This window comes from Diabrotica virgifera, chromosome 1 (genome assembly GCF_917563875.1).
Source record: "Diabrotica virgifera virgifera chromosome 1, PGI_DIABVI_V3a".
NCBI lineage: Eukaryota > Metazoa > Arthropoda > Insecta > Coleoptera > Chrysomelidae > Diabrotica > Diabrotica virgifera.
In genome coordinates, this window is record NC_065443.1 from 100,586,860 (window position 1) to 100,603,750 (window position 16,891).

The 16,891-nt window shown below is 31.6% G+C and overlaps 1 protein-coding gene across 1 annotated transcript; it reads left to right on the plus strand.

Moving 5' to 3' along the window:
• Positions 1-600: 600 nt before the first annotated feature.
• LOC114349420 (uncharacterized) lies at positions 601-16,832 on the plus strand. The gene is made up of 5 exons (XM_028299793.2): positions 601-876; positions 3,861-4,015; positions 6,937-7,145; positions 10,792-10,916; positions 16,451-16,832. The coding sequence occupies exons 1-5, from the start codon at positions 735-737 to the stop codon at positions 16,810-16,812; spliced, it is 993 nt and encodes a 330-aa protein (XP_028155594.1). The 5' UTR covers positions 601-734; the 3' UTR covers positions 16,813-16,832.
• Positions 16,833-16,891: the final 59 nt, after the last annotated feature.

Sequence of the window (16,891 nt, forward strand, 5' to 3'; positions counted from 1 at the left end):
GAGTACATTATTAAAACTATAAAAGTATTTTAAAAATCTTTTAACATCTGTTATACAGTGATGGGCGAGCTAATAGCGATTAGATACGGCAAAATAACGTAAAATATAGAAAACATAATACATTGTAAAGTAAAAAGAGATTGAACTAGTAGAGGTGGAAATTATCGATATAAACGTATATTAACATTACATTACATAGTTTCCCACCTTTAGACGTCTGTGACAGGAGTATTTTATAAAATTTTCATAACAGTTGCCATACTCCTCCGATATGGCCTAACGGTGGGAAACTATGTTGTAATGTTAATTTATACGTTTCTATCGATAATTTCCACCTCTACTAGTTTCATCTCTTTTTATTTCACAATGTATTAAGTTTTCCATCTTTTGCGTTATTTTGCTGATTATTAGCGCGCTCATCACAGTATTATATACAAGTTTTTATATTTTAATTCTTTAAAATTTAAAACTGAGCTAAAATTTAAAACCTCCGCCTATGAGAATTTAGAAAATTACATCATTGCCAACATAAAATCTACACTGGCTGTTTATAAATATGCCAACAGAATGTAAGAGAAATCAGAAGAGGAAGAACCTAAAATATAACCATCATAACCTATAAATTTCAAAATCTTTCAAAACAGAACAAACAGTAGGTGTGTTGTGTGTTCACCGTTTTCGTAGTTCTCTGGTGTCGGTATCGAGGGAATCCGGTCTTTTAAGCTTTAAAGAAAATGTTAGATCAAGTTCAAGAACCTAATGCCTTCATTAGAAAAAGAACTACATTACCTAATGCACCTCTGGAACCCCGAAATCATTTTTCAAAAACACCAGTGATATATGATCATTTATTTTTTGTGAATTTTAATAAAGCAGGTAAATTACGTTTTTTCTATCAAAATTTCTTTAAAAAAATTGATATCTAAATTACAACATCAATGTTAAAAAGAGAATCATTAAACCCTTATTTGATAGAGCCAAAATTATGTGTTCTAAGGAGAAAAAATTCTTAACATCTGTTTTATTAAAAAATCATTATCCTTTTGTCGTTTATAAATAAGGAATTGTCAATAATGGACTGAATGGAACAGAACAACTTAGAACAGGATCCTATAACATCCACAAGAAATATCCAAGGAACTTAAAACAATAGGAAATAAATTCAACATTTCAACAACATTCAAAACAACAAGCGCATTGAGATCTTTTTGATCTAAAACTAAACCTAACAATGAACAAGAAAGAACAAAGAATTGTATAAATATGCAAACATTTGGTAATGCGACCATTTTCATTAAATGTTAGAATAAGTGAACATCAGTCTTATATTAAAAATATTTATAGAAGTAGATCTCAAATATTTAAACATCCATGGGACAATGAACATAGAAATCAGTGGAAAGATTCAAGCAGTGCTGTTTTTGTAACAATACAGGTTCTGGTACGCAATGTCCTGGGGAGTCTGCGGGGTGTTCATAACGGGAGTCCGCCCCCGAGAAACCTTTGTAAATTTAGCCTCAATAAGGGAGTTTTAAAGCTATTTGGAAGCAAGGAAAAAATTAAGGAATTTGTCTATAATTTTGTTGTTTTTTTTATTTTTTGTCCCAAGAGGTACCGGTACGGCGTACCGGCACATACCGTCACAAAAACAGCACTGGATTCAAGTACATGTAGTCAAGAAACAGATAGTAAAAAGAGAAAAATCAAAAAAGCTGATCTAATTATATGTTAAATAAAACCAATTGATACATCATTTATATTTTAAAATAACATACATCTGAAGTCAGAGTTTGGTGTTCATTTTGAGAGTAAGACTGAACTGAATGTAAGACAAAATACTTACCGTGTTGCGTAGCATTATGAGGTTTTATTCCTGTTTTTCCTCGTGATTTACTATATAATCAGTAACACAAGAATTTTACTATCACCATTAAGGCTGTATGACACTATGCATTTTCTTGTATAATTTCTAATATCGTTTCTGATATTAGAAAGTTATATACATTTTCTTGTATCGTTTCTTGTACATACATTTGTGCTCTGTATGACACTCTGCAAGTTCTTGTATCGAAAATTGTATGAAATTCATTGTTATGGTCACGCATGGTAGTAATGCGTCTACAGCTGATTTTAAGGATTTTATAAAATTTATAAACTTTTAAAAACTTTATGGTCAATATGCACCAATTAGTAGATTGACCCTGTATGGAAACAAGTTGTCATCTAATAGATCTGTTTGGTTCTTCAGATTCCTCTATTAAACAAGAACTCGGGCGTCTTGAATTTTGAATTTAAAAAAAAATTAAATAGATTTAACTGTTATAATTGATTCAGTTGTTTTCATCATTTAAAAATATTTTATATTCTTTTTATTTTTTATGTTTGTGTTTTATACTTAGTTGTAGTTTTACATGTATCTAAATTTTATATTTTCATTATTACGACAAAAGCTCTGCTTTATTTTATTTTGTATGTATTGGGTTTATCCCGTTAATAAATAAATAAATAAACTTATAAATTTAACATTTTAGTGTTAACCAGAATTTTTACGTTGACTATTTGAGGTTGATTATTTGAGTTTTTATTTTGTTTTGATATTTGTGCTAAAATATTTGCATTAGAATTATCTTCAGTTTGATCCAAATTAGGAACTATTGTATTTTCCTCTATTAAAAAATTATGCAACATGAAATTCAAAATTATAGTTTGAACTTTACTAGGAGCTAAATATATGGTTATATAGTAGAACAGTAGTCCATATATTATTAAATATCAATAAAAGATTTATAAATAATACCTACAAAAACCAAAAACAATTACCTCGACACCGTAAGGTACAAGAGGACGGCTTAAGTAAGTAAACCTACAAAAACACTAATAAATTCATCAAGACATATGATCCCATTTTCAGCCGCTATTATGACATTTAGATGTTTTACCAGCAGGTTTTACGTTTTTACCAGCAGGTTTTATTTCCTCTATTTTACGTTTTTGCTCTTTGCGCAGAAATTGGCGCAGTTCTTGTACAAGAATCTGTGTCTGACACAAATTCTTGTATCGTTTCTCATATCGTTTCTTGTATCTGTGTATGACACTATGACAGAAACGATATTAGGAACGATACAAGAAAATGCATAGTGTCATACAGCCTTTACATGTGGTTGTCTTTTTAAAGACAAATCACATGCTATGATTTTTCTGACAGATATTCCTAAGTTAAAGTTGATTTTATATAATCAAATGAACTATCTTTCAATAAAGTCATCGCAGGAATGCAACTCATAAATATTGGCAATATCATTTTAAAGTTGTCTACTTTAAAATGTATAATATATGTCTGAATTTTCAATATAAGCAAGGGGCGGTTTCACCAACAAAAAATAAATCATTGAATAGTTATTCGTTAAATAAAATTTATTAGTCATTTATATTTTTATTGTATTTCAATACAATTTTCAATACAAGTTAAACTGACGAATTTACTTTCTTATAGATATGAACAGCGAGATTAACATGTCAATTTATTCAAAGAGTGAATATTTATGTGATAAATAAATAAATTAAGTCTTATTTGACGTTGGTAAAATGGAGAAATGTCAGTTCTATTGGGTGAATAACTTTATTAATTGAATAAACTAGTATTTGTCGTTGGTGAAACCGGCCATGAGTCAGATAAAATTAAATTATGTATTAGAAGAATTTTTTTACCAAGCAACAAAAAGAAAATTTGTTTAATTTATTAATGTTTTGTATTTTGAACGATTTCCAAAGTGGAAGTCAAAACGTCAAATAAATTTAATTTTAAACTTATATTGTGGCTTTATTCCCTTCAGAACAATATTAAAAAGCTTGGATTTTAGGACATTCCATACTTGGTGCTTCTGCGATAACCGACAGTTTCTGGGAAGGTACTCTACTTTATTTTAAAGATGAAGATCAATTAGAAAATTTTGATTATCATGGATCTTATGTATATGGTACCACATCAGATGGAAAATTTATAGATGATAGAACAGTAAGATATTTTCAAAAATACTATTATCATTTAATTTATGGGATTGAACATTTATTCTTTTGTATTGGGAATGTATTGTATTTCATTCTTAACTGCATGGAGCATTGTCCTAGTGTATCACTTCTTTTCTATGTTAATTTATTTCTTCTATGTATTCATATCTGTTTTCGTTTTCTTATAATTTGTATGGAAACTCAAAAATTGCATATAACTTTGCCGTTATTGTTAATTATCTTGAACCATTTTATAGCTATTACTTCTTTTTCTTCTTTTACTTGTTTGTCTGTTGGAATTTTTTAGTAATATTTTTCCTATCTCTTCAGTCACTCTTCTAATTGAAGGGTTCGGTGCCTCCTCCTCCTCTATATGTTTTCCTTCGTAAGGATGTAGTGGCGTCATGTAGTCGTTTGACTATTTCTATCCAATCCTCTCTCTCCTGTGCGTGTTGTTTTGCTTTGGAGAACGAGTAACCAGTCATGTCCCTTATTTGGTCCGACCATCGTAATGGAGATCTTCCTGTGGATCTTCTGCCTTCTACATTACCTTCAACTATCATTCGTTCCATGCCTTCCCTTCTTCTAGTTATATGTCCAAAATATCTCAGTATATTTTGGTTCATAGTTGTGCTGAGTCTAGTTTTTATGTTAGGTTCGACTAATATTGAATTATTTGTGCGATGTGCGGTCCATGGTATGCGCAACATTCTGCGGTAGACCCACATTTCAAATGCCATTATACGTTTTGAATCTGCTTTTTTGATGGTCCAAGTCTCTGAAGCGTAGGTGGCGATAGGAAATATTAACGCTCGAACAAGGCGTAATTTTGTGTTTTTTGTAATATCAGTATTCTTCCATATTTTTGTGAGTTTGGCTGTTGCCGATCTGGCCATTATGATGCGCCTACGGATCTCGTCTTCGTATCCTCCACTGTTAGTAATAACGGAGCCTAAGTAATTAAATTGTCTGACCACTTCGTAACCTGCCAAGTCTCTTATCTCCGGTTGGTTGTTTCTGATTCTATCGATGATCATTACTTTGGTTTTCTGTATATTTATTTTCAAACCATATTCTGTACTCACCGTTCCTAGCCTATTCATAATTTCTTCCAGTTCTTCTGGTGAAGACGCCAATATAACAGTGTCATCAGCATAACGTAGGTTTTTATCTTTCTTCCTCCTATCGTTGCTCCACCTTGCCATTCCTCAAAAACTTGACGCATAATGTGTTCACTATATATAGCGTGTCCAATTAAGTCGGCATATCATATGGGAAACTTTTTTATTCTTAGTTTTATGAAAAAGAGTTATTCTTTATAAAAAGTTGTGCATGGTCTAAAACTTAAAATACAACCATCAGTTATCAATTTTTTTAAGCTGTATACGAGGTATGTCAAAAAATATGAATTTTACTCAAGAGGAAAGTAGCTTTATTTTTCACAATATTGAAAATTGTTATAATGAAAAGTTGTTTGGAATTAAGAACTATATTTGAATATGCAATTTCATCCTTCTAATTGAAAAAAAAATTTTTGAATTTTTTTTAAATGGATAACCAACATTATTTTCAGTTATTTCAATTATGATAGCTATTTTATTATTAATTTTACGAAAAATAGTTATTCTGTATAAAATGTTCTGCATGGTCTAAAACCTAAAATACAACCATCTTATATCAAATTTTGTCAATTTTATACGAGGTATATAAAAAATATGAATTCGCTTAAGAGTACTTAAATAAAATACCGGTATTTTTCACAATATTGAAAATTGTGATTATGTAAAGTTGTATAGAATTAAAAATCATGTTTTAATATGTAATTACATCCTTCTTATTGAAATATTCTGAACTATAAAGGTAGTTTATTCTTGATCGAAATTCATCTTTTTTGACATACCTCGTATAAAATTGATCAAATTTGATATTAGATGGTTGTATTTAAGGCTTTTGACCATGCAGAACTTTTTACAAAGTATACATTTTTTTCGTAAAATTAATAGTAAAATAGTACAATATTATCAAATTATCATAATTGAAATAACTGAAAATAATGTTGGTTATCCATAAAAAAATTAATTTTTTTTTTCAATTAGAAGGATAAAATTGCATATTAAAATATAGTTCTTAATTCCAAACAACTTTTCATTATAACAATTTTCAATATTGTGAAAAATAAAGCTACTTTACTCTTGAGTAAAATTCATATTTTTTGACATACCTCGTATACGGCTTAAAAAAATTGATAACCGATGGTTGTATTTTAAGTTTTAGACCATGCACAACTTTTTATAAAGAATAACTTTTTTTCATAAAACTAAGAATAAAAAAGTTTCCCATATGATGCCGACTTAATTGGACATGCTGTATATTGAATAGAATGGGGGATATTATACATCCCTGCCGCACTCCAGATTTTAATTTGAGGTTTGGTGCAATAACCGGTCAAAGACCAATTTTGTCGAAATTAAGTTTATGACATTTCTTGCCTTCAAAAATTTAATAGAGCAACGTGGACGGTTATTGCACCAAAAATGTTAATAGCATAGTCCTTAGGATCGATATATGCACATGTTCCTCAAAACTATGCAATGTGCACGTGGACGGTTATCCAAGCTCTTTAGTTAAAGGGCTTGGTGCAACCGTCCACGTGACCTACTATAGTTTTGAGGAAAATTTGCATATATGAATCCTAAGCATTATGCTATTAACATTTTTTGGTGCAACAACCGTCCATGTTGTTCTACATTGAATTTCTTACACGGTACATGTACGGTTTTTGCTCCAAACTGAGCGGAGATATTATTTTTGAAGGCAAGAAATGTCATAACCACAATTTCGACAAAAGTGGTCTTTGACCGGTTATTACACCAAATCCTTCATTTTCTGCAAATAAGTCTTTCTTTACCTAAGTGCAAATGGTTTTAGATAGCTTTAGCAGAGGATTCAGGACATATAAATATACTTTCCATTGATGAAGACGCTACACTTAGAACTACAAATTATTTTTGGCTATCTGAAAGAGTACCAGAAATAGGCGTATGGGAAAATTCTGGTAAAATATTAGGTTGTGCTGGAAGAACAGTGTATATTTATGATGCTAATTCAACTAACGGAAAGCCTATAGAAAGATATGAGTAAGTAGAGTATTTATTACATACATTACATATTTTTGTATATACAGGATAGTTTCCTGTGTACAATTGGCTTATTTCAAACTGAAATAGTAAATTGATACGACAAAGTACCTAATTTGTAAAATTAAAGTAATAATTCATCTGATTGATGCGTTTTATTAATTTTGTAAAAATTTTTTTGCCGGCAATGTAATATAATACAGGCATTACACTAAGGTGGTGCGAAAAAAGTCAAGTTGATAATTCCGTGTCGCTATAGTGCGAAAAAGTTGCGATTGGTAATTAAAAGCAAAACAGAAAAAAATATTTAAATCGGACTTTATCTTCCGATCCTGCAACGAGCCTAAATATTATGAAAAAAATGAAATCTTACCTTTTTTTGAAATTAAATTTTTGATGATTTTGATGAATTAAAAAACATTACTTAAGGAGGGGGTATGGTTTGAAATCAACATATCAAGCACATTTTTCTGAATTTTTTTCGAAACTATGGTAGAATTATTTTATATTTAAATTAAATAAGCACATTAAGTACAATTCAAAGAATATTTAAGAAAAAATTCAATCCAAAATATTGAAAAATAAGCCATTGGCGACAAATTTTGGCAGGCAGCTCAAAAAAAAATGGATTTTGCGGTGGACATCAGAACTCATCACTGGATTATACGAAACAAAAAATTCAAAAAGATTTTATTAGGTTATGAGTTTCACGAGGTAACAACGTCGAGTTTTTTTATTTTTAATGATTTTTGAATTTTTGGTATCACTCAAAAGTCAAAAATACGAAATTTTTGATAAAAATTTTGTGAAAACCAACAGATTTAATATTGTTGAACAAAAAATAAGCACAAAACGAAAAATATCTCGACGTTGTTACCTCATGAAATGTCTAAAGAAAATCTGTGCAAAATATGAGGTAGATCGGCCGAGTAGTTTTTCAGTTACAATGTCCACCGCATTTGAAAAAGCAGTTTTGAGAAAAATGCGTTTAAAGTTTTGACAATTGCATCTTTATCTTCTTATTTGTCTGCCAAATCGTAAAGTGATGAATATTGGAATATGTTTTTTAAATTGGGGAGTAATCGACAAAAGAGAAGGCGAACAGTTGTTTACCGTTTCTCACTACGCTCCGGCGTGCTGGCGCGAAGCCGCGGCAAAGCGAGTCGAAGGTAGGGATATTCAACACCCTGTATCTCTGGTAATTTTACTCCGATTATTTTGAAATTTTCAGAGAGTATTCTTGAAAGTATGCACTTTTATTTGAAATAATAAAAAAATTTAAATATTTCAAACCATACCCCCTCCTTAAGTTATCCCATTTTTCTGTTACATTGTGCAGCTCTTCGCTTGTTTATATATTGTATGACAATATTTAAACAACTCAGAATTCACCATGAGAAGGTGGCTGCACTTCGAACTCCATCCACACCCCTCCCTCCAACCAACCAATGAGTATGTGTTTTTTACATTATTTACAATATTGTACATATCTTTTTCACCTGTTCCTAATCAGCTTTTAAACGCCAACTTTGTATTGTGATTTGCTGGTAAAATCTGCCAGCATGGACCTTGATTTAAGTGTCGCCCTGATGAATCCATCTCTTGATTGGGGCCCACATACATTAGACGATGCTTCTGTGACCAACTTTACGCACTGCTCGTTAGCTTGCATGTGGCAGGAATAGTTTTGTACTATTAAATAATATAAATAAATATATATAATTATAATGTAAATTCCAGTTTGGCATGTCACCTGATGTAATGCAGTAATTTATATCCTTATTTGAAACTCTTCGAAGAAGTGGTGGAAAAGACACTTTGACATTTATTTTATCATTGTGACATTTATTTGAATACATGCCTGTCTGGTTTGAGATAAAGTGCAGCAAGAACATTATTTCGGGGCATGTTAATGTTTACAGAGCATTTGTAATGACTCAATATTTGTCTGAGGAGCTTAAGAAAGTGGTGTTTCCTATCATTGAAAGACACGCTTACTTTGCTCATCCTGAGAACCCACTGATAGCAATGACATTTGACGAAAGGAAACATATTGAGAGCTATGGCTAAGGAGAGCGTTAAAAGCCAGGCAGACTAAAGCCAAGAGCAAAAGTACTAGAAATTTCATCCCTCCTACTTTAAATTTTACAGCAAAGGACTACACTGAAATAATAGACTGGAATGATGCAAAACTCTCTTCTCCACCACTTTTTCGAAGAGTTTTAAATAAAGATATAAGTTCCTGCATTACATCAGATAACATGCCAGACTGGAATGTACAAAACTATATACCTGCCACACACAAGCGGTCGAGTGGTGCATAAAGTTGGTCACGTAAGCATCACCTAATATCTAATGTATGTGGGCCCCAATCAAGGGATGTACTCATCAGGGCGACACTTAAATCAATGTCCATGCTGGCAGATTTTACCACCAAATCACAAATACAAATTTGACGTTTAAAGCTGGACACAGACAGATAAAAATAAATGTACATATGAAAATAATGTAAAAAACACACACTCATTGGTTGGTTGGAGGAAAGGGTGTGGGTGGAGCTTGAAGTAGAGCCACCTCCTCATGATGAGTTCCGGGTTGTTTAAATATTGTCATACAATATCTAAACAAGAAAGAGCTGCAAAATGTAAGCAACATGTAACAGAAAAATGAGATAATTAAGTTTTTTAATTCATCAAAATCATCACAAGTTTCAATTTTTTATAAATTTTGATTGACCTTGCGGGATCGGAAGATATTCGTTAAATGCGTAAAACTATTTTTTTTATTATTCAACTATGTAAACTGTAAATCAATTTTACTATAGCGATAAATAAAACGTACATGGAGGATAAATGAAAATTTTTGAAAAAAAGGTAAAATTTCATTTGCTTCATAATATTTAGGCTCGTTGCGTGACTGGAAGATAAAGTCCGATTTGAATAATTTTTGTTTTTCTTGTAATTACCAATCGCATCTTTTCCGCACCATAGCGGTACAAAATTATTAACTTGACTTTTTTCGCACCAGCCTATTATACACTGCATTGCATCCCTCGATAGACCTCAAGCTATAGCAGAAACGTGAAGGTCAACTTCATACTAGGGTGGCACCGAATGGACAGCATAAGTCTGACGTCACAAATGTCACAAAATTGGGAGGAGCTTATATTGACTCCAAACAATTTTGTTTGTAACGTTAAATGGTCATAAGGAATTTTTCATTTATTTGCTTTGTGTGGCAAAATAAGACTTCATTTAGGTATTTCGTTAAAGAAACGTGTTAATTAAGAGATTTTTATTCGTTTTTGCTCAGGTGGTTTTTATTCCTTGTGGTTGAAAATAAACATAACCTCAAAACTGTTTACGTTCTAATCATTGCATTAAATTAACTCACCTGGGCAAAAACGAATAAAAATCTCTTAATTGACACGTTTCTTTATGACACTTCTTTTAAATACCTAAATGAAAAGTCTTATTTTGTCACACAAACCACGTAAACAATAAATTAAAAATTCCTTATGAGTGTTTAACATTATAAACAAAATTGTTTGGAGTCAAATATAAGCTCCTCCCAATTTTGTGACGTCAAGACTTAGGATGTCCATTAACAGAATTTTTTACATTTATAATTTTATTTTATTTTTTAGTTCTTACCACTGTGATACAGTTTCAAGCGTTGATACTTTAAAAGACAATACAAATGTATTTTTGTCAGGAGGAAGGGACAGAATGGCTTGCATATGGGACATGAGAAATTCCGTGGCAGCTTCCTGTAAGTATATCTATCTACACGTTTTATGTCATCAGTACATTCACAATCTACTTTAAAAAAAAAGTGAAAATGGATAGTGTCAGTTGCTAAATACGAGCATTTGTTGATATGTATCTATTTAGCTTAGACCGTTCCGTGTATAAAGAACATAATGTAAAGTTCCGTCTCAATGTAAAGTTTCAATCAAGAAGTCAAACCAGAGTTATGCAATAAAATTTGAAAAACAGGATCTCAACCAAAATTGTGAGAATTGGTGTATCAATCCATCAAGTACCTGTATTTGAAGAGGTTAAGAGGTAAGCATATTTAAGATATGTTTGATACCCTTGGCGATCAATGTCCTTCATATGTGACAGTGAAAATTTTAATTGCATGCTCAAAAGATGTTAATTTTCCATTGAAAATGAAAACCGATCGGGTGTTAACCCCCTTAAATATCGACACAGAATATGATTTTACTAGAATGTCGAATTGAGCTAATATCAGAGACACTGAATCGTTCATACGAACACTTTCATCATATAATTTACGTCTATTTGAACATGAGGAGAAATTCTGCAAAATGGATCCCCAAAGTGTGAAATGTTGATCAAGGAGTTGTGCAAGAGTAGAAAGAAGCATCACGTTCGACCTGTTCTCTGTTTTAAAGAGATGCGAACTGTTCAAGCCATAGGCGTAACCAGTTATAACAGGTTATAACCCCCCCCATTTGGATGTACTTTGAGCTCTATACGTTAACACCATTACTATTCCATACCCCCCAGAGACCATCAAGTAGTTGTAACCCCCCCTTAGGATCATCCTGGTTACACCTCTGGTTCAAGCGTGTTGTTACTGTGGATGAAACAGGTACATTTTTATATGAATTTTACAGATAAAAGACAGATAATCGAGCACACTTCTTTGTTAAATATTGCACAAGTACGTTCGCTATCAGGGCATTTTGTTAAAAATCTAGGAGGCTATCCGGCACATCCAGGAATATCATAAGAGACACTAGACAAAAGGGCAAACAGTTTAAAATACTTATTCTTGAAAAATTATGCTGTTTGTCCTTTTGTCTATTGTCTGTTATTTGTATAAATGTATGTGAATGTTTACAACATTCCTGGATGTGCTGGATAGCCTCCTATTTTTTGATGAACTGACCCTGAAGATGCTCTGAGAACGAAAGTACTTGGCTATACTTTTGGCTTTTCTTTTTACGGACCGACTTCCGGTTCCAGAATTGCAACCGGAAATACTGTAGTAAAGTGGCCAAAATAGTACAAGCGATATATTATTTGACGTATCATAGCAAGATAAGAACAAATGTGTACACTTCCGGATTTTATATCTCTTCCGGTTAAAAAGTTTTAGAACCGGAAGTGTTACATTATAGTCGCAGAAATAGTGCATGTTATACAGGGTGTAACAAAAATACAGGTCATAAATTGAATCACATATTCTGGGACCAAAAATAGTTTGATTGAACATAACTTACCTTAGTACGAATGTGCATATAAAAAAAGTTACAACCCATTGAAGTTACAAAATGAAAATCGATTTTTTCCAATACAGTGGAACCTCGATTATCCGTCACTCCATTAACCGTCACCTCTGTTAACCGTCAGGGTCCGTACATAAGTTGTATTGACTACAGAAGTAAAATATGAGTCATAAATTCATTTTGTTTGAGCATTGCGATAAGTCGATAGGCCAAGTGAAATTCGCTGAAATGTACAGTTTTGCTATCACCATATTTTAAGAATGAATTAACTGTTTCGTTTTCGTGGCCTAAAGATGACAAAAAGAATGGATAATTTGTGATGAGGACGCAAAAAGCTATCCGTTGTTGACAGATGATGAAATGGTTGAAATGGCAACAGAGGCGGAGGAAGCAGATTCAGAAGCTGACACAGACTACAGCTGACAAATTGATTACAAAATTACATTGAACAAAACATACAAATAAAATTTGAGAGCTGTACTATGAATTTTTATTTTTTTAATGTTCTGTTAACCGTCTTTTCGATTATCCGTCATACCCTTGGTCCGGTGTCCTGACGGATAATCGAGGTTCCACTGTATATTGAAAACTATTAGAGATTTTTTATTGAAAATGTACAAGTGGTATTCTTATGGCAGTAGCATCTTAAGAAAAAATTATAGTGAAATTTGGACACCCCATAAAAAGTTTATGGGGGGTTTGTTCTTTTAAACCCCCCCAAACTTTTGTGTACGTTCCAATTAAATTATTATTGTAGTACAATTAGTTAAACGCATTGTTTTTAAAACTTTTTTGGCTCCTAGTACTTTTTCGAGAAGTCAGTTTTTATCGAGATATTTTGAATATTTGTCAAATCCACCACCTATTTGTATATGGCTAAGTACGATTATGGAGACTTGGTAATAATATAAAAATTTGTTTGATTTACATTTTTAGGTATATTTTGAACCATATTAAAAAAGAAGCCACATCTCGATAAAAGGTGCCTTCTCGAAAAAATACAAAGAGGCAAAAAAGTTTTAAAAACACTGTGTTTAACTAATGGCACCGCAGTAATATTTTAATTGGAACGTACACAAACATTTGGGGGGGTTTAAAAGAACAAAATCCCCATACAATTTTTATGTAAACATATTAAAAAGTAAGCCTTAACTCGATAAAAACTGCCTTATCGAAAAAATACTGAGAGGCAAAAAAGCTTTAAGGCTATGGGTACATAATTCGCAAATATTTTACGTGTATCCCTACTTTTTCTGTCTTTACACGGCAAATTACGTGTAGTAAAATTCACACTGGTGTGGATATGTAAACATTACTAGAATGTCATTCTACTTGAAAATGTCATAATTAATTTAAAGAGATGGCTTTTGAATGTTCTTGGATAACTGTTATTTTTATAATTGCAAATTATTAATTCAGTTAATAAATGTAATAATTTTTTCACTAACTATGTTTTCAGTGATTGTAATAATTTATTTGTACAACAAAAACTAATAATCAATCGAGAAAAGAGGAAAAGTGTTAAAGTGATTTTTTAATAATATGTTGTTATTTTGGAACGCTTACAATTTTGAACATCTCTAACAACAAAATACTTGGATCACAGGATATATCTGATGTATTCTCTGCTTGGATCTTTCACAAATAATACACAATAAATAACTTTTTATTAAGTTCACGTCTTAAATCAATTATTTATCAAATACACTATATATCAATAATATTTAATCAATTTCTCAAAATATTCCCGATGCAATGTCAAATATTTAAAATTGTCACTGATTGTCAGTGTCTGACTGACAATATATGCTGACAATATTATATTCGGTTGAGTGCGTTGTAAGACAAAGACAGATTTGGAAAATATTACCACGGCATTGTGTTCATTTTTTTCAAATCCTGAAAAAACCAATAAATATTTTTGAAAAATTTAAACGCAGAATGAAAGACTAAATTATTACCGAGGGCCGAAAGTCCCTTAGAATAAATAAAAAGTTTATTTTGAATGAGATATTTGAATTTAAAAATCACACTAAATTTTCTCTTAGTTTTTTCACCCCTGTAACTTATTAAAATAAACATTGTAGAAGTTCTCAGGGACTTTCGGCCCTCGCTAATAACGTAATCTTTCATTCTGCGTTTAAATTTTTCCAAAATACTTATTAGTTTTCTCAGGATTTGAAAAAAATGAATCCCCATTTGAATAGCATTGCAGCCGAAAATACGTTCCGATCCTCTTAAGAATATTAAATTTAACTAATGGTACAATAATAATTTAATTGAGACGTACACAAAAGTTTGGGGGAGCTTAAGGGAACAAAACCCGCATAAAATTTTTATGGGGTGCGCAAATTTCAGTACAATTTTTCTTTAAGATGTTACTGCTATAAGAATGCCACATGTCCATTTTCAATAAAAAATCTCTAATAGTTTTCGATATATTCGAAAAAATCGATTTTCATTTTGTAACTTCAAAGGGCTGTAACTTTTTTTATGTGCATATTTGTACTAAGGTAAGTTAGGTTCATTCGAACTATTTTTGATGCCGGAATATGTGATTTAATTTATGACCTGTATTTTTGTTACACCCTGTATATCAATCGACCCGTCTTAATAGACGAGCTTAGATATGCAGTTCAGATGTTGTTGTCATTTCCGGTTAAAAAGTTATGACCGGTCGTTTGGCAAAAAATTAGTGAAATTGTAAATCAATTGATGCAAAATTACACGAAGAGTTCAAAAACCGACTTCCGGTTTTACTTCCGGTCACCACGTTGGGTGAAAACCTAGTACTTACGAAGTCCAATTGCTTATTACATTTAGACATTATTATAATATTACAAGAATTTTTATTTGCAACATAAAGGACCCCACAGAAACCTTATGGGAAATGGCTATCTGTCAAATGATCTGAAACTTTGGGTTTTGGCAGTCCTTGATGTGTAGAACAAAAGACTCAATGGGAGCGTAGCTCCAAAAAATCATGGTTTTAAGATATAAGCCTCTGAAGTTATAGGTACAGTGAGGACGTTTGAGTTGGAATAAATTCATTTTCTCGAGAACGGGCGACTCTGGAGATAAATTACGAATCAGATCGATTTTTATTTTTAAATTATAATTTTTTGGCATATATATCATATTAGTGACGTCATCCATCTGGTCGTGATGACCCAATCGATGATTTTTTTAAATAAGAATAGGGGTCGTGTGATAGCTCATTTGAAAGGTTATACAATTCTCTATTCACTAATATAAACATTAACATAATTATTTATACAGGGTGCCAAAATTTTTTTTTAATTAAATTAATTGAGACAAAAAGAAGAATTTATATAATTTATTTAATTCGAAATACAATTTAACGGTGGTCCAAAAACAGGAAAAAATGTTTATTTGATAAATATTGTTTTTCTCTTAAATTCAATATTAAAGCTGCCACCCACCTGCCTCTTAGCAGTTTGAACATTTAATTTAAGCGAAAAGCAATGTTTATTTTTCAAATTAACATTTTTTTCTGTTTTCTGACAGCAGTAGAATGTATTTCGAATTAAAGAAATTACATATATACGACATTCTTCTTTTTGCCTCAATTAATTTAATTCAAAAAAAATTCGGGCACCCTGTATAAATAATTATGTTAATGTTTATATTAGTGAATAGAGAATTGTATAACCTTTCAAATGAGCTATCACACGACCCCTATTCTTATTTAAAAAATCATCGATTGCGCCATCACGCCCAGATGGATGACTTCACTAATATGATATATATGCCAAAAAATTGTAATTTAAAAATAAAAAACGATCTGATTCGTAATTTATCTCCAGAGTCGCCCGTTCTCGAGAAAATGAATTTATTCCAACTCAAACGTCCTCACTGTATTGTACAACTGTACAACACTGGTGTGTTGTACACACTGTATTGTGCAATGATTTTTGAAGAAAAGAACCCAAAAGTTACAGAGCATTTGACAGAGAGCCATTTCCCATAAGGTTTCTGCGGGGCCCTTTCGTTACAAAGCAATCTGATGTATTTTTTGTTTTAGTACTTTATTCCAACGAATTCTCAGCCATCAATAGTGTCTCCTGGAACCAGTCCGATACTAACTATATAGCAGTGGGAACACAAGCAGGAGACATATACCTATTGGATAAAAGAGAACCAAAAGACTTCGTTTCAGTTATTTCTTGTTTTTCTTCTCCAGTAAATAGACTTTGTTTTAATAATTCAAATCTTGCAGTTTGTGGCGATTCAAAAGATGTGCTAGTGGTCAACACTCAGTCAAACAGTATGAATGTAATTTATAAAAACGAAGAGCACAAAGGGCATGTTAAAGGACTTTCCTGGAACGGGGACGTTTTGTTTTCGTGTGGATTTGAAAGATCTCTAATTAAACATGTATTGTAATAAATTTTTTATTTATTTTTTATCTGTGTTATACTTTATCATTGTGTTGATTGCCGATCTTCTGGTAGTTTTAACACGT

Coding starts and splice junctions, on each gene's coding strand:
- LOC114349420 (XM_028299793.2), top strand. CDS start 735: ATGTTAGATCAAGTTCAAGAACCTAATGCCTTCATTAGAAAAAGAACT. Junction 877..3,860: donor TGTGAATTTTAATAAAGCAG/GTAAATTACGTT, acceptor CTTGGATTTTAG/GACATTCCATACTTGGTGCT. Junction 10,917..16,450: donor AAATTCCGTGGCAGCTTCCT/GTAAGTATATCT, acceptor TTTTTGTTTTAG/TACTTTATTCCAACGAATTC.